The 20899-nt window shown below is 46.3% G+C and overlaps 2 protein-coding genes across 4 annotated transcripts in view; one reads left to right on the top strand and one right to left on the bottom strand.

Moving 5' to 3' along the window:
* The window catches only part of ANAPC15 (anaphase promoting complex subunit 15), a 33561-nt gene extending 15783 nt beyond the window's left edge, over positions 1-17778 (bottom strand). The window contains exon 1 of the mRNA XM_074335846.1: positions 17613-17778. The gene's annotated coding sequence lies outside the window, so the exon portion shown is untranslated. The remainder of the gene's footprint in view (positions 1-17612) is intronic.
* On the top strand, positions 126-13570 carry LOC109454037 (folate receptor alpha). 3 transcript variants are annotated; one of them, XM_019744330.2, is made up of 5 exons: positions 126-499; positions 11118-11278; positions 12572-12760; positions 12889-13024; positions 13167-13570. In XM_019744330.2, exons 2-5 carry the CDS (start codon positions 11126-11128, stop codon positions 13445-13447), a joined length of 759 nt encoding a protein of 252 aa, XP_019599889.2. In that variant the 5' UTR covers positions 126-499; positions 11118-11125; the 3' UTR covers positions 13448-13570. The 3 variants fall into 3 exon arrangements, with proteins under 3 accessions (XP_019599889.2, XP_019599886.2, XP_019599890.2); XM_019744327.2 differs by lacking the exon at positions 126-499 and adding an exon at positions 8854-9007; XM_019744331.2 differs by lacking the exon at positions 126-499 and adding an exon at positions 9411-9565.
* Positions 17779-20899: the final 3121 nt, after the last annotated feature.

Genomic DNA, 20899 nt, shown 5'->3' with positions numbered 1-20899 from the left:
GAGGACATGCTGAGCTGGCAGGGTTTTCCCACTGTGGATGAAATGCTGGCTGGCGAAATCCAGAAGGGGTGGTGGCCCTCTTCAAGGTCACAGCAAGCTAGTGTTAAAGTGCCCTCTTTTGTGTATTGATGAGGGGGGAGGGGAGGGAGTCTTGCCTTCTGGTTCAGAACTACATGATGTTGATTGCTTGGCTCAGCTGCTCTGTGGGGTAAACTGGGTGGGAAGTGCAGATCTGGGCTGGGAGGGAGACAAGAAATCTGATCAAGAGTCTTGGTTGCTGCCTCTCTCTCAGGCCTTGTGCACCTTTGACTATGGCTTTCTGGCAGAAACAGATGGACATGGGCTAGCAGATGACACAGTTGCTACTTCTGGCTTTGGTGGCTGCTGTATGGAGTGCCCAGTCCAGAACTCCATGGGCCATGACAGATCTGCTCAATGTTTGCACGGATGCCAAGTACCACAAGACAAACCAGGCCCTGGGGACAAGCTACATGACCAGGTGAGGATGGAGTGGGGTCGGGTGGGGAGAGGGCTGACCCTAAAAAGGGAAGAAGTTAGGGGGATGGGAAGATCAGTTTTGAGGGGGGCAATGGAGACAGGAGGTGGCTGAGGTGATCCTGAGGGCCTCCTCCAGGAGGCCACCAAATCTACAATAATAAGGGGACCATTTATCTAGTACCCACTATGTGTCAAGTGCTTTCTTCACATCTTATCAATGAATATGCCCAAAGGGCCTGCTTGGTAGGTCTCTACTTATACAAATGAGGAAATAGACCCGAGAGGGCACAGGTACATGTGGAAATTGAGAAGCTAATCATTAGCAGGGGCTAGGAGAGGGACAACCTTGATCACGTGCCAGCCCACAGAGCTCAAAGGCAGGGCAGAAGGCGAGGACCAGTCCTTCATGGTCAAGATGAAGCAAACGTGTACAAACAGGCGAGGCCCCCACACCCATTAGGTTCTGAAAAGACAGTGACAAATCAGATGTTCTGGGAAGACTTCCGAGAAAAGGGGACAACAGCCTTGGCCTTGGAGGATGAATTTTCCAGGAAGACAAAGCAGGAAGGAGCAGACTAACAGAGGACAGGGTGTACACAGGTCGAAGGGTGACAGCACAAGTAGTGGCAAGTCTCACATAGCCAGAGCCCACAGAGAAGGGGAAGTGAGGCCAGGGTCCGCATTTCAGAGGTAAGGCCCCTGAAGCAGGTCAGGAAATCGAAGCTTGAAGTTGAACTTCAGGCTTGTGAGGGATGCCAGTGTTTTCATTCCTTCTGGTCTCCTCTGCTCCCCACAAGGTTTCACGTGGCTGGGGATGTTCCCAGGGAAAGACTGTGGCATGGACTCACTCCATGGGCTCAAAGTAAAGAGAGGGAAGCCCAGCAGCCCCATGACTTCTGAGTCATTTTCCACATTTCATTGCTGTGTGTGTGTGTGTGTGTGTGTGTGTGTGTGTGTGTGTGTGTGTTAAAACATATGTGACAGAAAATTTCTCATTTTAAGCATTTCTAAATGTACAATTCATTGGCATTAAGTACAGTCACATTGTTGTGCAACCATCACCACCATCCATCTCCAGAACTTTTTTGTCTTTCCAAATGGAAAGTCTGTACCTACCATGTCATTTTAGAACTTTTTAAGTTCTAAAGGGGTGCTTTTAAGAACCCTCTGGAGCACTTATCTTTGCCATAAAATGGTGCAGACACAGACCTTTGAGGGAGGCAGATGATTGTAATTCTGAGGGACATGGGCTATTTTTGTTGAGCCCCTACTATCGGCTAGGAAATGCTTTTCACTGGAGGCAGAAACCACTGACCTGGGCTGGCAGAGATGAGGTGCATGGGGTCTTGCAGGGTGACCAAGAGTTGGGGCCATCGGAGGAACAGCACGTGAGAAGTCGGGGAGGCCTGGCAGCAGCGCCGGGTGTGGACTAGCTTGTTGAAGAGCGGTGTGGCCCCACCCTCACGGGTTTTCTCTAGTTCCTCCTGAGGGCCCAACCCTATCACATCTCCCGTCTCACTCACCCCTGTACTAGAGTTCATTCACCTCAGGGTTTTGAACCAAATGGCCCATGATCACTCAGCTCTCAAATGCCAGCCCACAGTGATTTCTAAAGAGAAACCTCCACCACATCCATTCTCTTACCTGCCTTGAATTTATCTCTCTAGATGCTTTCACCTCTAGAATGCCTTCCATACTTAGGTCCATGTTAAGGCCCATGTGCCAGGGATTGCCCCTCGGGCCCCACTGCGTTTAGGACCTCTCTGGAGGCCCCTAGCCTGGGGTTCCAGACTCTGGGAGAGCCAGGCAAGCCCCCTTCGCCTCCCCCCCACCACGACCTGGGGCCAGTCTCCTCTCCAATTGGTCCTGAATCTTAACCTCATCATTTACAAGGGATGCAGCTTATTCAAATTCCGTAAAAATTGGAGTAATGACATTTTTACTGGATTGTTGAGAGGATAAAGTACAAAAGCCGCAGGGCCTTTGCTCTTGCTATTTTCTAGGCCTACAATGTTCTTTGTCTTCCCCCGACCCTAGACGAAAACCATAAGGAACATGAGGGCAGAGATTTGATCTATTTTTTTTCACTGCATTATTCTCAATACCTAGCGCAGCGCCTGATATATAAAAAGCACTCAGTTAATATGTTTGGATGCAAAATGAATAATATAAATTAGTTGAATCATGTGAAATAACTTTTTAAACTGTCTAGAGCTGTACAAATAATAATTGCTCCTCCAGACGGTGGTTCCCCAGGTCTCTCGCATTCCCTGCGGCACTATTACATGTCAGTGTTATAATCGCCTCTGCTGAAAATGGAAGCTCCTCAAAGAGCCAGGCATAGATGTACCCTCCCCAGTGACTGTTCCTCTAGATGACCAACCAGGGCAGAGAGGCCAGAATACGGAGGAGACAGCTGTGGTGGGGGAAGTACTTAGTCCTGTGTCCTCCCCACCTAGTGCAGTCCCTGGAAGAACCCCTGGACCTCACAATGCCCTGGTCATTAATTCCTGATCCAAGATGAGTCCTATGGGGTTCCTCTGACAGCCTATTCAAATAGACAGAGCCACATGTGTCATGTGTCTTATAAATAATTCGGGGATGAATGGGATTGGGGGGACATGCCTCATTGAATCATCATTGCTGTTGAGAGACCCAAAGAGGGACTGGGACTAGCCTGAAGTTCACCAGCAAGTAGGGGATGGAAGTTGATCCCTTAGTTTGGGGTTCTGCACCAGGCTTCACCCTCGTGCCAAGTTCATCGCTCCCACACCACAAGGTGACAAGGGGATTGGTGGGCAGAAACTGGCAGGTGAGTTATCAGGCAGTTTCTTTCACCTTCCTTCCCTCAATAGGTGTGGCCAGGGGTGGAAATATTGGTAGAGGGATCTCAATTGTTTCCTTTTTTAAAAATGACCAATAATGTGCAATGAATAATTTTGTCCAGAGTAGAATGTTATACTTAAATTCCAGAAGAGGGATTGCTGGATCAAGGAGTATATGGCTTTCTAATTTTGATAGCTACAACTTTACAGGTATTATATAATGTGGCCCCACCAGCAATGTACAAGTGCCCGTTTCCCCACAGTCTCGTCAACACACTATGGCATTGAACTTTTGCTTTTCTGCTAAGCTGATAGGTGGGGAAAAGGACATCTCCGTGTAGTTTTCATTTGCCACGTGCCTTATTATGAGAATACGCTTTCTGAGATCTTTCCATATTGATTTGTTGAGATCCACTTCATTCTTTTTAATTGCTGACAATAGTCCATTCTATGTATATAAGGTCTGACAATTAAGTTTGCGATCTTGTTGCAACAATGTCACTAACCTTTTTTGACATCAGAGGGATTTTTCATTATGAATTCGTACCAACTGGATAGTTAACTAAGTTTACTATTTCGAAGTACTGAAAAGCCTGCGTGAAAAAGTCAGATGACCTGAACTTTCCGCCAACAATTCATGGCTCTTGCATCACGACAACGCACCAGCTCACACGGCACTGTCTGTGAGGGAGTTTTTAGCCAGTAAACAAATAACTGTACTGGAACACCCTCCCTACTTACCTGATCTGGCCTCCAATGACTTCTTTCTTTACCCAAAGATAAAGGAAATATTGAAAGGAGGACATTTTGATGACATTCAGGACACCAAGGATAATACAACAGCTTTGATGGCCATTCCAGAAAGAGTTCCAAAATTGCTTTGAAGGGTGGACTAGGCGCTAGCATCGGTGCATAGCTTCCCAAGGGGAGTATGTCGAAGGTGACCGTAGTGATATTCAGCAATGAGGTAGGTAGCACTTTTTCTAGGATGAGTTTGCGAACTTAATTGTCTGACCTAGTATGTCACCTTTAATTCAGTCACCTATTGATGGACATTTGAGGGAAGGAGGTTCTTTTATGACCTTGACATTTTTGAAAAGCATGGGCCAGTTATATTGTAGAAGATCCCTCATTTTGAGTTTATCCGTTTCCTCAACACTAGAGTGAGACTGTTCATTTTTGACACAAATATCCCAAAAGCAATACTCTGTGTTCTTGGTGCATTATAATGTGAGCGCACAGCGTCAGCTTTGCCCATTCCTGATAATGTTAACTGATCTTTTGATTGAGAATTGGGTCTGCCAGGTTTCTCCACTGCTTTTTCCCCCTACTTTTTGTAATTAATAAGTACATTAAGGCCTGGCTCAGTGGCTCAGGTGGTTGGAGCGTCGAGCTCCTAACACCAGGTCACCAGTTCGATTCCCACATGGTCCAGTGAGCTGTGCCCTCTACAGCTAAGATTGTGAACAACAGCTCTCCCTGGAGCTGGGCTGCCGAGAGCAGCCAGATTTGGCGTGAGTGGCCCGCGGCTGGCAAGAGCTGCTGTGAGCTGCTGTGAGCCACCAACCGATGACCAGCGACCAACTGCCTCAGCCGGGGCGGAGCGCAAGGCTCAGAATACCAGCATGGGCCAGGGAGCTGTGTCCTACACAACTAGACTGAGAAACAATGGCTTGAACCAGACTGGGCGGATGGGGAGGCAGAAGAAAGGGGAGAAAAAAACCCACCAAAAACCTACATTGTAAGGAAATACTTTGAGAACTGTAGATATCCTATTCATCACCAAACTTTCACCTGTGAGTTTTACATCCAATGGACATATTTTAAAAAGTAAAAACAAACACCAAAAATGTCTTGTTATATGACAGCTCCTCACCAACACCTTCATACTTTTCCATGGTTATCTGTTAAAAAACTCCTTCAAAGTCGTAGAAGGCCCTGCCCACCCCTTACTTAGATTACATGTTAACTCATTTGCCCTCTATACCCCCCACATAGATGAGCTCCATTCACACTTTTCACTTTGGGGCCTTTACTCCAGCAATTTCCTCTCTATTCTTTTATCCTCTGCAGGCTGGTTCCTTGTAGCCACTTAGATTTCAACCTACAATTTCCCCCTAAAATGACTTCTGACTACCCAGTCAAAAGCAGTCATCCAGGCACTTCCTTATCACATTACTCTTGTTCGTCCCCTTGTACAGCTATCTGCCTACTGTGTTTACCATCTGGCTTTTCCCTCACAAAACATACACATCTGAAAGCCCGGGTCATGTCTCTGTCATTTGTGCCAGACCCACTGGGCCTGGGTCAGTGCCTGGCACAGAGGAGGTGCTCAGGAAATGAAGGAATCCATGCACTCATTCTGTCAGTTAACAGAGGCTTTCTGAGAACCCAGTCTGCTGGCCTCCACCAACAGGGAGGAAACTGAGTACCTTGCAGGGTCTGGTAGGGGCAGACCGAACTGAGAACCAATAACTCTTAGAAAACAAGGAGCTGAGGCTTTGCTACAGAGCAGCCCAGTTTGGGCAAGTCCAGAGATTAGGGAAGGTGTCCCGAGGAGTACTGCTTGTCAAGCAGAAAATAGTGGGAGGAACCGCCCTCCATGGAGAAGTTTCAGTAAGCGCAAAGGCTTGGAGGTAATTAGAAGCGCAAGCAGAATTTCTAGGTGGCTAAGACAGAAGTTAAGAGGGCAAAGGTAAGAAATGAGGCCAGAGAAGAAACTGGATCTTCAGTCCTTAAGCCAATGCCCTGAGAGCCCCTCACAGAGCTGTCTTTGTGAAAGAAGCCAGGCTTGGACTTAGACTCAGCTCTGAATCCTAGCCCCTCTTCGCTGCCTGAGAACCGCCATCTCTGCAGCTGTGAGGACGGGTGAAAAGTGATTGCGTATGTGATGGGCTGGCACTTAAGGAAAAGCTCTGGTTTCTCCCACCCCTCACTCCCTGCAGCCCAGAGCCCCCACCCGTGGGCGTCACATACCTTCCTGTTATCTTTGTCTGGTCACAAGGCAGCCTTCAGATTGGGATTCACAAGGATGCTGATGACTAACCATGTTGGTATTAATCTTTTCCAGTCTAGGCAGATACTCTTGGGATTGGCCCCAAGGTAGTTGCTTGACCCTATCCCTCCCTGCTGGCCAGATGGCCCTAGCACCCAGGCCCCAGATTCAGAGCAGAGTGTGGCCCAAAAAGGGGTTCTATGGAAAGTAACCTCACAGGGTGATCTGATTATAAATTCCTAACTGGGCAGGTCCTGGTGGGAAGTCAGACCCCAGGCCTATAACTTCTTTAGTAAAAGGTTTATCTGCCTTAAGGAAGTCCTGTCCGTTGTTTTTGTGCATCAGGTTAACACACCTTTGAAATAAGTTGGTAACTACTCTCAAGAGAGCACAGAATCTTTTAACTATCCTGTAATCCAATCCCCACTGTGCTTTCTCCCACCTTCATGTAATCTTCCTTAGGTCCCCTCCTTAATTTCAAATGCATAAAATAAACTGCAAAACTGTCATTCTCCGGAGCTTTTGAGATCTTGCTTCCCAGCAACTGTCATCAGTTTTGGCTCAAATAAACCAAAAAATTCTCTATAGGTTTGGATGTTTCTTATGTCAACAAGGGCATGAGGCTCAACAAGGGCAGGGAACTCCCTACAGATCAGAACTCCACCTCCAACTCACATTCCATTTGCTGGTCACTTCTGAAACCCTCAGGGCCCAGGAGTGTGGCTCAGGGGCCAAATCTCACTCCTGAAGTAGAGGGGCTTAACGCCCACTTAAATGATCAGCCCCCAGGGCAGGGGTAGAAGATGAGGGGCAGTGGCAAGTCCCATCTAGAGGAGTTCCCACCTTTGGTCTAGACACCTGGTTATTCTCCAATCAGGAGAAGGCTGAGCTGGCTTATAAAACCAGCCAGGGTTCCAGTGGCTCTCTACCTGCGGAGGTCTTCAGAGGGCTTAATCCTCCCAGCTTGTCACAGGATTCAGGTAAGGCTTACTCTGAGGGAGAGGGAAAGCAGGGCGTGAGCTAGGGGGTCTCCTGGGAGTTAGACCTTTTAGGGCCTTCTTGGCTGATTCTCCTCCAGTGATCCAACTGCCTCCTCTGGTTACCCAGCCCACTCCTGCTCCAGGGACTGTGGCCTTCCCCAGGGTACAGGGCCCCATCTTCACTGTACTTCCACTGCCATCCATAGGCTGATGGCTCCCACATCTGCATCCAAGCTGGACCCTTTCCCTGGGCTTTCGCCTCTGCAACCACCTACCCCTAGGCCACGCTCACAGGCACCTCTGTGGTAGGTAGTCATGCAGCCGGAATATGGTCAGTAGTCACGTAGCCAGAGTATGGTTGGTAGTCACATAGCCAAAACCTGCCACTAGGGAAGAAGTCTTGAGTCATACTTTCCCGCCAATAAGAAACAAGAACAGTTGGAGCAGGTACTGCAAAAGAGATGTAATCAGATTTAGGACAGGTCCCCAAAACTGCACCTGTGCACCAGTTAGAGGAGTTGTCCTCTGGGTGACCTGTCCTCAGTACCATACTAAATAACCCCCACCAGTGCCATGACAGATCCGTCAAGGCCGTATAAGACCAAAGAGAGGGTGACAACCTAATTCTTGGAAGTTCTCCCCCCTTCCAGGAAAATTCATGAATAGTCCTCCGTTTGATCAAAGTTAACCCAGTTCCTAACCCAGAGGGCCCATAAAAAAGCTACGCCCTTAGACCTCGAGGAGACACATTCTCTGTCCATGTTCCTCCCTTGGTGCATCAAGCTTTCGCTTCAATCAACTTTCCTTTCCTGCAAGCCCATCTTGCCTCCTCTCTCGATTTCCATCCTAAAAGGGGCAAAGACCCCCTTTTCCCCCCTCACAACACATTCATAACACCTCAAAAAAAAAACAAGCTTGGCATCTTCTCCTGCCCAAAACTGCTCCTCCCCTTTCCTTTCCCCAGCAGGGGTATCCAACTATCTCAGAAAGTGAAAAAAGGAAGGCTCTGCCCTCAGCGGGGGTGGGAGTGGTGGGAGGAGTCTAAATTAGACCAGACCCTTAGATGCAGTGGAAAGGATACCTGTGCAGGTGGGTGAGTGAGTGGAGGACGGGAGGGAAGCTGGGGTCTTGGAACCACTGCGGCTCTGTAATCTGAAGGAATGTCAGGTTTTTGCAGCTGGAGGTGAGCCATGCCTGGGCTAATGAGGCTCTTTAAGTTGGGGACATGGGAGCTCCTTGCTGTGACAGCTGGCTGGGAGCTTGGAAGCCTGTACTCCAGCCCTTGCCCTGCAATTAGCTCTGTCCCGATTTCTTGGGTCTCATTCTCATCTATATCCCAGCACAGGGGTGTTGAAAGTGCACCAGATTATTTTAAAGGATTCCAGAAACACATACTGCAAGGTTTTCTCAGACCTGAGCTTTTGGGAGAAAGTGGGTTGAGTGGGGCTTGGGGCCTGGCCTTAGGCCTGGCCTTAGGCCTGCACTATTAATCCACCCCCTCCCATGGAGGTCTGGCTGGGGACTACGTGCAATAATTAACTGCTCAGTGGCCTTCGCCCCAATCCCAGGCTCTACTTCTGGGCCACATTCCCACTGCCCGCCCTACTGCCTTCTCCTAAGCCACTAAACCGTGGCCTCCTCTGGGGTAAGGTGAGGGGGACTGCAGAGCAGAGCAGAAGCCTGAGCTAGATAGCCTCTTCCGCTCCCAGGTATGCCACCTCCACCCCCATCAGAGGCAATAAGCCCTATGGTATCCCAGCGTGTGTTAAAGGATTTGCTGAACTGGGAGGATCCACTTTGCATAAAGTGCAGAGAATCCAGAATCAGAGACTGAGACCCAGAGCAGAGCAGGGCCTGCGCAAGGTTAAAGTACAAGTTTGTGTCCTTCCTGAGCTAGAACCCAGGGCTCTTGCCTTAAAGCACAGCACTGAGTTCTCAGCGGTTCAGGTCTGGGGCCGTGTGTGCGTGTGTTTGTGTGTGTGTGTGTGTGTGTGTGTGTGTGTTGAGGGTGATGGTTGGCAGGACCGGGGGTGGGAGGGGGATGCTCATACCTGGTCCAAGATCTGAAGTTGAGCCTAGGAAGGTGGGGAGTCTCCGGCTTGCAGAGTGATGTAGGTGGTTGGAGAGGAAGAGACCTCCAGTTCTAGAAAGCAGCCACAGTAAGAAAAACGACTGACCAACCAGGTGGAATCCAACAGAACCCCCACCCCAGGACGCCCCCAGGACTCCGCATCAGTAGTCCCCATGAGAGCCTCCGCCCAGAGAAGGTACAGGGACAAAAGCCGAAGGAGCTCTTGACTTGAGGGTCCCAAGTCAGACTTGGTGACCCCTGCTGTGTGACTTGAGGCACATCCCTCAAACTGTAGCCAATTGATTACTTAATCTGTGCCCAGATGGCTGCCATTTGTTGGGGTCTTACCCCCAATGTTTAATCCTCAGATGAGAAAACTAAGCCTTCAGATAAACTTTCCTTTCCTGCAAGCCCATCTTGAGTTATTTCCTCCCCAGGGTCAAGCAGGAGGTGAGTGTACGGCTGGGATCGTGGACAAGCTGATCTGGACCCTGTGCTCTGCACTGTTAGATTTTGTCTCCAAGGAGCCTAATCCGAAGAGTCACTTGGCTCTTGGCAGACCTAGAGGGTACAGATTTGTCCTGTGCTCTCGGAGATCAGTGTGGGGTTGGGTCTATGAAAGGATGATTGGATTAGCAAGTGAGGGAATGAATGAACACAGGAATAAATAGAGGTAGAATATTGGACTGTGGAATGGTGAGGGGTGAGGAGAGGGCAAAGAAGAGGAGGAGGAGAGCTAGGTGGGAATTCAATTCCAGGTTTCCCCAGCCCTGCTGGGCAGTCAGCCTGGAGGCTGCCCAGCTCAGGCCCTGTTCAGGAGGCCCACGCAAGATTCTGCAGGACAGGCGGGCAATGTGGAGGCGAGACAACTTTGTGAGCAGGGGGCACCTAGGCTTTAGGGTCTGTGAGAAACATGCCAAGCATTTTAGCAGGCACCTGCTGACCAGTGGGCTAAGCAAAGAGTTACCTCCCAGAGGTCTGAGGTCAGAGGATTGAGATGCTATGAAGGCTGAGCTGAAGCCAGCTCTGCCACAGGGTCTGTCCGCCTAGCTGCCAACACCCACACCCTAAGCCTCTGTGGCCTGTGACATCCCCCAGGCCACATGCGCTCTGGGAAAAGCCAAATGATAGGGCTGGAAGCAAGGCTTTTTTTTTTTTTTTTTTTTTTTTTTTAAGAACAGGCCTGTAGCTTATTTGGAGCTCCAAAACTAAGTTATTGTTGTAAACTTTTACTCAGAGTCATTTGGTGTCAAAATCTGACTTGAAAATGAATGTGAGGTTCTTACAGTTTTTATTTATCCCACCAGAGTAACCATTTCACCACAGAATGTGTGCTTCATTATTGGGTGCATGTAAATTGTATTACAAATGTAACAAATGATTTGGTTAATCTCTTATAAAATCCTAAAAATGTTAAACTCTGAAACATTTGCCTCCAAGGATTTTGAACAAGAGATTGTGGACTTATGGCAACCTCCTGGCTATTTCTGCCTTTTGCCCAAAGCCCATGCCTTAGTAAGCATCACTTCATCCTCACCACCAATTGGAGGTCAGTGAGGCCGCAGCCAAGGACTGTCCCAGAAGGTGGCATCTGATACCTCGTCTCACCGATGCTGGGAATATTGGTGTGGGGGTGGGATGTGAGCTGCCCCAGGCTTCGCCAAGCTCCACCCCGCTGGATCTGTTCCCACACCACGAGGCCCCACCTTCACTTTCCTCGGTGTCACTGACCACAGCTCTTCCTTCAGGGACTGACATGGCCCAGCCGATTACAACACCGCTGCTGCTCTTTCTGGTGTGGGGGTCTGCAGTGTGGGCAGCACGGCCCAGGACTGAGCTTCTCAATGTCTGCATGGACGCCAAGCACCACAAGGAAAAGCCAAGCCCTGAGGACAAGCTGCACGAGCAGGTATGCCGAGGGCGACGGGTGGTCAAGCGGCGGAGAGGAACTGACTCAGGAGGAGAAAAGCAGGAGACGAAGTGTTAAACCCACTCACGGTGGAGGCAGGGAGGCCACCTGAGGAGAGAGACCTTCAGGTTGCACTAATACAGGTGAACCATTTGTTTAACACATACTGTGTGCCAATGCAGCCAGGACAATACCAACAGCCCAACCTCTTGGCTGTTGGGTTCCACCAAATCAAATCAGGAAGCAGGCTCAGAGAGGAGCCTAAGAAGTGACACGGGAGAGATCTCTCCCGGGGTTGATTTTGATTTCAGAGTTCACACTAGGAATGACCCTCTGAGGATCTGAGAGGAGAAAGTGCGCATAGTGGCTTCTTTTCTGCCAGCCCCAAAAAGCTCAAGAAAAGTGGATCTCTCACAATTGTGAGGCTGGGTGCAAGGCACCTTGATTCTTGCATCTAGCAAACATTTCTACTGGCACTCTCGACCCTATTGGACCTGAGGTCTCCTTTCTATGACAATTATTTTTGTCACCAATGCTTTAATAACCTGAACTTATCTAAACATTAAAAGAATCTATATGATGCCATAATTGTAAAGAAAAAAACGAAAGGAAAGTCACTTGTAGTATGCATTCCAATATGTAAATGTTCATTTTGACCACATTAGTGGGTAGTTATCACAATCCCTTGTGTGTGCTTGTTTTGAATCACTAAGCCTGCAGCTGCCAGTGGCAGTATAACTTAGATACTTCAAGTAGCCTTAAGTTTAACTTTTTCAGCCTATATATTGTTTGAAAGTGTACATTTTAATATTTTGTTTTTATGCTAAATTCTAGGCCATGAGTTTCCATTCATTCAATAAGAATGTGTTGTATATTTATATAATTAGAACTATTCTGGGGTTACAATTTATTTATCTTGCTTCCTCACTTCCTGGTCTCTGTCCCCTTCTCAATGAGGCTTGATCTGACCATTCTATAAAACTGCCCTTCCCCATTCTTCTCCCCTGCTTTACTTTTTTCCAAAGCAATTATCCTGTGAGAAGTGTTCCTTACCATGTCCTCAGTTCCTAGAAAAGTGCCTGGGTTAGAGTAAGGAGGAGCTCAACAGAGATTTGAGTTAATGACTTTTGTTCTGACTGCACCTCCCCCAAAGAGGGCCCCCCAAGACCAAGTATTTCCCTGAAAGACTCTAACTGCATTGGGGGATCAAAGAGTCAAAGGGGCGAGGCTGCATGTGGGGATATTCTGGTTGTGCTGGGTGTGGGAATTAGTCCCTGTGTCTTCCCCACACAGTGCAGTCCCTGGAAGAAGAATGCCTGCTGCTCCTACAATACCAGCCAAGAAGCCCATAAGGATATTTCCTACCTGTATAGATTCAACTGGGACCACTGTGGCCAGATGGAGCACGCCTGCAAGCGCCACTTCATCCAGGACACCTGCCTGTATGAGTGCTCCCCTAACCTGGGGCCCTGGATCCAACAGGTTCGAGTGTCCTCCCCACGCCTGGTCCCAGACATCTCTGCACCCCGCCATTCAGCTCTGGGTCTATTCAGGGCTGGGCTTCTGAGGATCCTGAGCCTGAGTCCTTTTTCTCTGCTGACATCTCCCAGGTGGACCAGAGCTGGCGCAAAGAGCGGATCCTGGATGTGCCCCTGTGCAAGGAGGACTGTGAGACCTGGTGGGAAGACTGCCGCACCTCCTACACCTGCAAGAGCAACTGGCACCAGGGCTGGAACTGGACCTCAGGTGAGGGCTGCTGGGTGGGGTGGGGAGGGAGGGATTGAGGTAGAGGGTGGGGGACAGGTACATGAAGATTTGGAGTTGTGAGGCTGATGGAACCAGAGATAGTTCAGGGTTCAGTGGCTAAAGGACTTCCATCCTCCTACAGGGTCTAACCAGTGTCCAGTGGGAGCTACCTGCCAACCCTTCCATATCTACTTCCCCACACCTGCTGCTCTGTGCAATGAAATCTGGAGTCACTCCTACAAGATCAGTCAGTACAGCCAAGGAAGCGGCCGCTGCATCCAGATGTGGTTCAACCCAGCCCAGGGCAACCCCAATGAGGAGGTGGCGAGATTCTATGCTGAGGCCATGAGTGGGGCTGGGCTCCGTGAGGCGGGCCCTCTCCTGCTCGGCCTGGCCCTAATACTGCTCTGGCTGCTCAGCTGAGCTCCTTTTACCTTCTGAGACCTGGACATCCCGGCCTGTTCAACCCCACAGCTCCCAGCTATTCAGTTCCTGCTCCATGGTGGGAACTCTGTCTGAGAGTTTGAATAAACCAGATACCCCACATGTATCGTGTGAATTATTTGGGTGTGAATGGGAATGTGACTTTTGCTTCTTAGTTCCCATTGACTGAAGCCAGTTAGACTTGGCCAGTTCCCAGCTCTGATACTTGCTATGAACTTGCCAGATACTGAATTATTCTTCTAACTAAGGGCATGGTCAAGCTCCCAATTTCATTTTTCACTACAGCTCTAATCTAGAGCCAGGCTCAGGATTTTATCATTTGAACTGGACCCAAGCCTCCCAGGTTGACTATTCTGCCCTGTGCTCAGCTCTCCATTAGAAGAGAAGAGAATGTGAGTGTCCAGCATGTTCTGGAAGGCTGGCTGGGAAGAGGTGAAGGGGGCCAGCAAGAACCATACCCCACTACAGCTAATACCCACAACGCACTACCTGCCAGGCATTGTCCTAAATGCTTTATATTTATTCCTATAAGGTGTAGAAACTTCAACCCATCACTTATTTTACATATGTGAGAACAGGCACATAAATTAAGGAACATGGCCAAAGCCTTCCCTTACATAGGGGTTGAGATTCCACTGCAGGCAATCTGGCTCTTGAGACAAGCTCCCTTTGTGGAGTGGGTAAATATGTGCATCTTAAAGGGATACTGGACCCATGCCTGACCACAGGAGCTGGGCCTGAGTTGGTCTGGCAGAGCTAGGACCAGATCCAAAACCTAGACTCTTAGAACAGGTTCCAAACTAATGACTTGACAGATTTTTAGGCAGTGATCCCAATGAAGTGTAATTTGGAGCAGCTGTAATCAGCCAGACTATGTTATAGCACCATCCCTAATGTCTCTGGCTTGACGCAACTAACATTTATTTGTTGCTCAAGCTACAGTGCCGAATGTGGGTTGTCAGGGGGATTCTGCTTGTCACTCAGACCTGGGCTGATGGAGGCTCCATCTCATCACACAGTTCCACGAGACAGGAATAGAGGACTTGGTGAATTTCATACAGGCGCTTAAAACTTCGACCCATCACTTATTTTGTTGTCCAGTTCAAGTTATGAGCATGACTAACTTCAAGGAGACCAGAAAAATATAATCCTAACTTTTGCCTGGAAGGAGCAGGGAATCCGAATGTTTGTCAACAGACCTAATGACTACAGCAAAGACTTTGTTATGTTATAGTCAGTTTATATTTCTGGCATGGTCATGGTTACAAATTTAATTTTTCAGTTTGGTCCTGGTAAAATGGAGGAGCACCAACTCTTTGAACCTATGCAAAGAACTATTTCAAAAGTGGAGCAATCCACTGGCCACCACCCTTAGGTGGTCTTGCGAACAAGGCCAATTGATGCATCGTATTCTCTACAGGACCAGTGACAATATTTACAAATATGAGTTGTTTACAGATACATTAGAATTAGTGAAATTTAAGATTAGTATTATCTCAACCCAATATATGTGTATCTTGTCAAAAGCCCATTGTGCTGTTTCAGAACCATTTATAAAAATACTCATCTGAATCCTACTTCTGCAGCAGTCATCCTCAAGTTCTGAGGAGATATTAGCTTGTAGAATGTATTAATAATTTTCCATATCAAGATCTCCTAGAGCAGTAGTACTGGCATGGACATATAGATTATAATCGATATAAAGATTAACAGAACAGAATTGAGATCCAGAAATAAATCCTTATATTTATAGTTAACTGATTTTTTTTCTCCTTCTTCTGCCTCCTCCCCGCCTCCAGTTCAAGCCGCTGTTTCTCAGTCTAGTTGTGTAGGACACAGCTCCCTGGCCCCTGCTGGTTATTATGACCCTTGTGACCCCCCCCCCCCGCCCCGCTGAGACAGTCGGTCACCAGTTGTCGGTCGGCCACCCACAGCAGCTCACGGCAGCTCTCACCGGCTGCCGGCCACTCACACTGGCCACCAGAGCCACTGACAGCACTCAGCTGTCCGCGGCAGCACTCAGCAGCTCACAGCAGCCCAGCTCCAGCTGCCCAGCTCCAGAGAGAGCCATTGTCAAACCAGCGACCTCGGCTTTAGGAGCACGGTGCTCCAACCACCTGAGCCACAAGGCAGGCCCATTAGATTTTTAACAAAGGTGCTAAGGCAATTCATTGGGGGAAAGGATTGTCTGTCAATAAATGTGCTGGGACAACTGATTATGCACATGCAAAAAGATGAACTTTGACCTTCAACTCATACTATACACAAAATCAACTCAAAGTGAATCATAGACTTAAATGTAATACCTAAAACAATAACAGTTTTTAGAAGAAAACAGAACATTTTTCCAGACTGTGTGTTAGGCAAAGATTTCTTAAACTGAAGCAGTCCAAAAGCAGTCCACCGCTGAAAACACTGATAAATTGGACATTATCAAAATTCAAAACTTTTGGGGCCAGCCCGTGGCTCAGGTGGTTGGAACTCCGTGCTCCTAGCGCCTGGGGCTGCCGGTTCGATTCCCACATGGGCCAGAGGGCTCTCAACCACAAGGTTGCCAGTTCTACTCCTGCGGGGGATGGTGGGCTGTGCCCCCTGCAACTAACGGGGGCAGCTGGACCTGGAGCTGAACTGCGCCCTCCACGGCTACGACTGAGGGGACAGCAACTTGACTTGGAAGGGATCCTGGAAGTGCACATTGTTCCCCAATACAGGTCCTGTTCCCCTTCCCCAATAAAATCTTTAAAAAAAAATAAATTCAAAACTTTTACACTTCAAAAGAATCATTAAGAAAATTAAAAACCAACAGACTGGAGGAAATATTTGCAAAACACAAATCTGATAAAGGATTTGTATCCATACGATGCAAAACACACCACTCAATAGTAAGAAAACAACCATCCCAGTGAAATAATGGACATTTCATCAAAGAAAGTACATGAGTAGCTAATAAACACATGAAAAGGTGCTGAATGTCATTAATCATTAGGGAAATGCAAATTAAAACCACAATAAGATGCCATTTCCTGCCTACTAGAATGGTGATAATAAATAAGATCGGCAATAACAAGTGTTGACAAGGATGTGGAGAAACTAGAACCCTCATATGTTGCTGATGGAAATATAAGATAGTGCTGTCCTTTGGAAAACAATGGCAGTTTCTCAAAGTTGAATGTAAAACTGTCTTAGAACAATTCCACTTCTAAGTATTTACTCAAGAGAAATGAAAATATACATCCACACAAAGATTTCCATGCAAACATTCATAGCAGCATTATTCACAATAGTCTCAAATTGGGAATAACCTAAGTGTCCATCAACTGGTGAAAAGAATAGACAAAATGTGTTGTATCTATATAATGGAATACTATTCAGCAATTAAAAGTAAGAATTACTGACATGCAATGTCATGGATGATCTTTAAAAATATTACGCTAAGTGAAACATTATATTAAGTGAAAGTCAATTTGTATGAAAAGTCCAGAAAGGGTAAATTTATAGCAGTACAAAGTAGATTAGTGGTTGCCTGAGGCTGGATTTGGGGACAGGGATTAATTATAAATGGGCATAAGAAGTAATGAAAATGTTCTAAAACTCATTTACGGTGAGGTTGTACCCCTTGGCAAAATCACTGTAAACTTTAAATGAGTAAATCTTGATACATGAAATGAATGAATGAATGATTGCCTATAGGATACTATCCCTTGCAATGGTAGCACATAGGGAATCCTATATGATTCTAAATTGCTATGGGATGTGCCGATGAGGAGATGTATTCTAAGGAATTTAGCATCTGGCTCCATAAAAATCTATCATCTGAGATAAACTCTATTTCATCATGAATTCTGAGACAGTAAAGGAAGGAGTCTGTTCTTGGTGTAGATGTGGACAATACCAGTAGAAATGTTTAGGAGAGTGGCCCATTGACCAAAGATTTTTTTTTAGAGAGAGAGAGTGTTTATTCCAGTTGGCACAAATATGGTCTGCTAAATTGAGGGTTAGAGATCAGAGCCAGGAGAAAGAAAAAGGGCTACATCATATGACTAATTAAAAAAAGAACATGAAACACATTGCCAAAAATATCAACACAATAACCAGTATCATATCCTGTATCAACTTCACTAATTCTTTAAAAATTTCTTGTTACCTATTTGGGAGTTATCATCTCTCTCCATAGAAATCTTCTACTTTGGGGCTAGAAATTTTCTGAACAAGTCCCAGGCTTCTGATAGGCTGAATCATCCAAGTGTTGGTTTATGGTGGGGATGTCGGATCCATGTGTCTATTTTCCTTTCAGTCAATTATGGCAGGATCTTTAGGAAAACAAAAGGAAAAAATAGAAATCACTTGTTAATAGGGCCAAATAATTTGATCAATATATTCATTTCCAACAGCAAAATGAAAGAGAGAAGACCAACAGAGCATGAACCTCTTGGTGACTGCTATATTTCACAAGGTCTCAGTTGATGGCTACTTTGAAGAGAACATATTATTAGAACCTGGGGAAGGAGAAGTGGACAAGGAGAGTTAGTCTTCTCAACCACTTTAACCTATTTATTTATTTATTTATTTATTTATTTATTTATTTATTTATTTATTTTTAAGGAGGGCGCAGCTCACATTGGCCTATGGGGATCGAACCAGCAACCTTGGTGTTATCAGCACCACACTCTAACCAACTGAGCTAAATGGCCACCCCTAACCAACTTATTTTTGATAATTCCTCTTGTCCTCTGTATTTGCCTGAGCTCGGTGGGTGATATGGACAGTGGATATATTTAGAAATCTTGAGGGCCTTACAGTCTAGTTTGTAATTTGTGCATCAAAATTACTATTAATAATAAAAGGTGATTTTAAACAAAGGCACAAATCACTTTGGAAATAAATTTGTTGACAGTCATTATGCAAGCCTTTGCCCATGAATATGAGTATGTTTTTACCCATTTGAAAAGGTTACAATCACTAAACATTCACAGTCTCAACCCTTTACCTTGTAAAAAAAAATCATCTCAAAGGGACAAGCTCCTCTCTTTGCTTTGACATCTTCCTCTGCATTGTGGACATGATGACAGGGCAGCTCTTATAACACTGATAAGCTAATTTTAAAAACGTGGAGCATACCAATTATATCTAAATATTTTTAGCATCCCTCCTTGAATCCTTCTTATGAGAGCCATGCTGTTAGGGAGCAAATTTTTGGTGTATTCTAACAGCTGTCTGGGAAGTGCCAGGATGGTTTTGGTATAAAATATGCCGCAATAGTTTTATTATTCTGAATTTAGGACCTGATTTGGAGAAGGGAAACCAAAAAAAGTTTTGTCAGGAAATAGCCTTAGTCTTGGCTGTGTTAATAATAAGAAAGCTATATTTTATAACCTTGTCATTAAGAATTTTTAACTTCTCTAGAAGTGACGACCCTTATTGTTTTATGTTATATCATGACCTAAGAACATGATGTGAGCCAGCACAAAAACAAAACAAAATTAACATGCTTTTTGAGAAGTAAAAGTCCACATTCAGATTGAGTAAGGACCTTAACTCTGCTCTAAGGGGAAAACACACAGGAAACAAAAAACAAGTTTTATCTCTTCATGTTAAAGGTAGAATGTATACTCAAAGACCATTTTTCTTAGGAGTGACCAATATTATTTAAAGCTTTATGCTTCTTAAAATAAAAGTAATCTTAAGCACTTCTGGAAAAGCAGACGAAGGACATCTAAAAATCCGCTCCTCCAGAAAAGCAAGAACACAGGCAAAATTGTCAAACTCAACTTTTCCAGAACTCTGGAAATTAATCAAAACTTTCAAAAATCTAAGGAGCGTTTATTCAAGAAAATGGCTGAGTCTCAGTAGGAACAGTGAGTCCTGTGGAATTTTGACTTGCTATTTCCTCCATCCTCCTCTTCTTAACTCTATGGTAGCCTTCAAAACCAGCCAACTCAATTATAGTATCTATGAAAACCAGTGGCCTAGCAGCCACGAGAGGGGAAAGAGTGGGTGTGGAACTCCCCCCAAAAGCCCTATCCCTAGAGAAATGTCACTATTTGACTTATCTGGCAGCTCCTAGTAAGAGCCCCATGCATGGGGCTCGTCTTATTTGACCTGACTCAGAGCTCACAGGTAAGAAATCCCATCCCTGGTGTTTGTCTAAACAAACAGCAGCAAATTGTTTGACATCCCAGCTGCCTGAGGCAGGAAACACAGTTGAGATAAACAGAAGGCTGGCTAAAAAACTTAAACGGAATATTAGGAATGAGACATATAGAGGGCTTTAAAAGGCTCTGACAGACACCTGTGGGTGTAGAAATCCACATGCATATGCAGAACTGTGTGTATATCCAGGAAATACCTGAGAAAGCCCCAGTCTCTCAGTTCTGGTAACCTGACGCCCTGCTCAAGCAAGAAATGAGGAATAAGGTAGAGTAAACTGCCAGAGCATCGAAGGCTTGCCTGAACCAATATACAGAGTGCTCAGGCAAAGAGTAGGAGTCTTATTGCTTCAAGGCATTTAAGGAAATCTCCGTCCAATCATTAGCTGACCACTAAGCTAACCCAGCAGAAACTTCAGTGACCACATACAACAAGGAAAATAGGCTTTACAGAATTAGTCCTTGAAAGTCAATAAACAAATAAACAGCAACAACAACAAACCCTGGAGAATATGATTTCCTAGATGCCATATTATGTTATTTAAAATATCCAGTTTCAACCCTTCTCTCCCAAAAATGAGACATGCAAACAAACAAACAAACAAACAAACAAACAAACAAAACAGAAAAGTATGGCCCAGGCTGACCTGGTGGCTCAGGTGGTTAGAGTGCTGTGCTCCTAACGCAGAGGTCGGGGGTACAATTCCCACATGGGCCAGTGAGCTGTGCCCTCTACAGCTAAGATTGTGAACAATGGCTCTCCCTGGAGCTGGGCTGCCGTGAGCAGCCAGAGGTTGGAGTGAGCTGCCGTATGCTGCCATGAGTGGTTGGTGGCCAGCACGAGTGGCCGACAGCCATCGTGAGCGGCTGGCAGCTGGCGAGAGCTGCCATAAACTGTTGTGAGCGGCCGACCTACGACTGGGGTGGTGGGGGGAGCTCAAGGCTCATAATACCAGCACGGGCGAGGAAGCTGTATCTTACACAACTAGACTGAGAAACAACGGCTGGAACCGGAGTGTGTGTGTGGGGGTGGAGAGGTGGAAGACAGGGGGAAAATTATTTTTTTTAAAAAGAAAAATATGGCCCATGAATGGGAAAGTAATGCAGTCAATAGAAATTGTCCCTAAGGAAACCCAGATGTTGGACTTATTAGGCAAAGACTTTAAATAAGCTATTACAAAAAAGAATTAGAGGAAACTATATCTAAAGAATTCAAGGAGAATATGAGAATGATGTCTGACCAAATAGAGAATATCAATTAAGAGATAGAAATTATTTTTTTACA

This window comes from Rhinolophus sinicus, linkage group LG06 (assembly GCF_036562045.2).
Source record: "Rhinolophus sinicus isolate RSC01 linkage group LG06, ASM3656204v1, whole genome shotgun sequence".
Classification (NCBI taxonomy): domain Eukaryota; kingdom Metazoa; phylum Chordata; class Mammalia; order Chiroptera; family Rhinolophidae; genus Rhinolophus; species Rhinolophus sinicus.
This window is presented reverse-complemented; position numbering and strand designations above follow the sequence as displayed.

What these genes read in the sequence shown, in the direction of transcription:
- LOC109454037 (XM_019744330.2), top strand. Translation starts at nt 11,126, where the DNA reads ATGGCCCAGCCGATTACAACACCGCTGCTGCTCTTTCTGGTGTGGGGG. An exon ending in TGGGGCCCTGGATCCAACAG is followed by an intron (nt 12,761 to 12,888) that starts GTTCGAGTGTCC and finishes GACATCTCCCAG; the next exon opens with GTGGACCAGAGCTGGCGCAA. An exon ending in GGGCTGGAACTGGACCTCAG is followed by an intron (nt 13,025 to 13,166) that starts GTGAGGGCTGCT and finishes ATCCTCCTACAG; the next exon opens with GGTCTAACCAGTGTCCAGTG.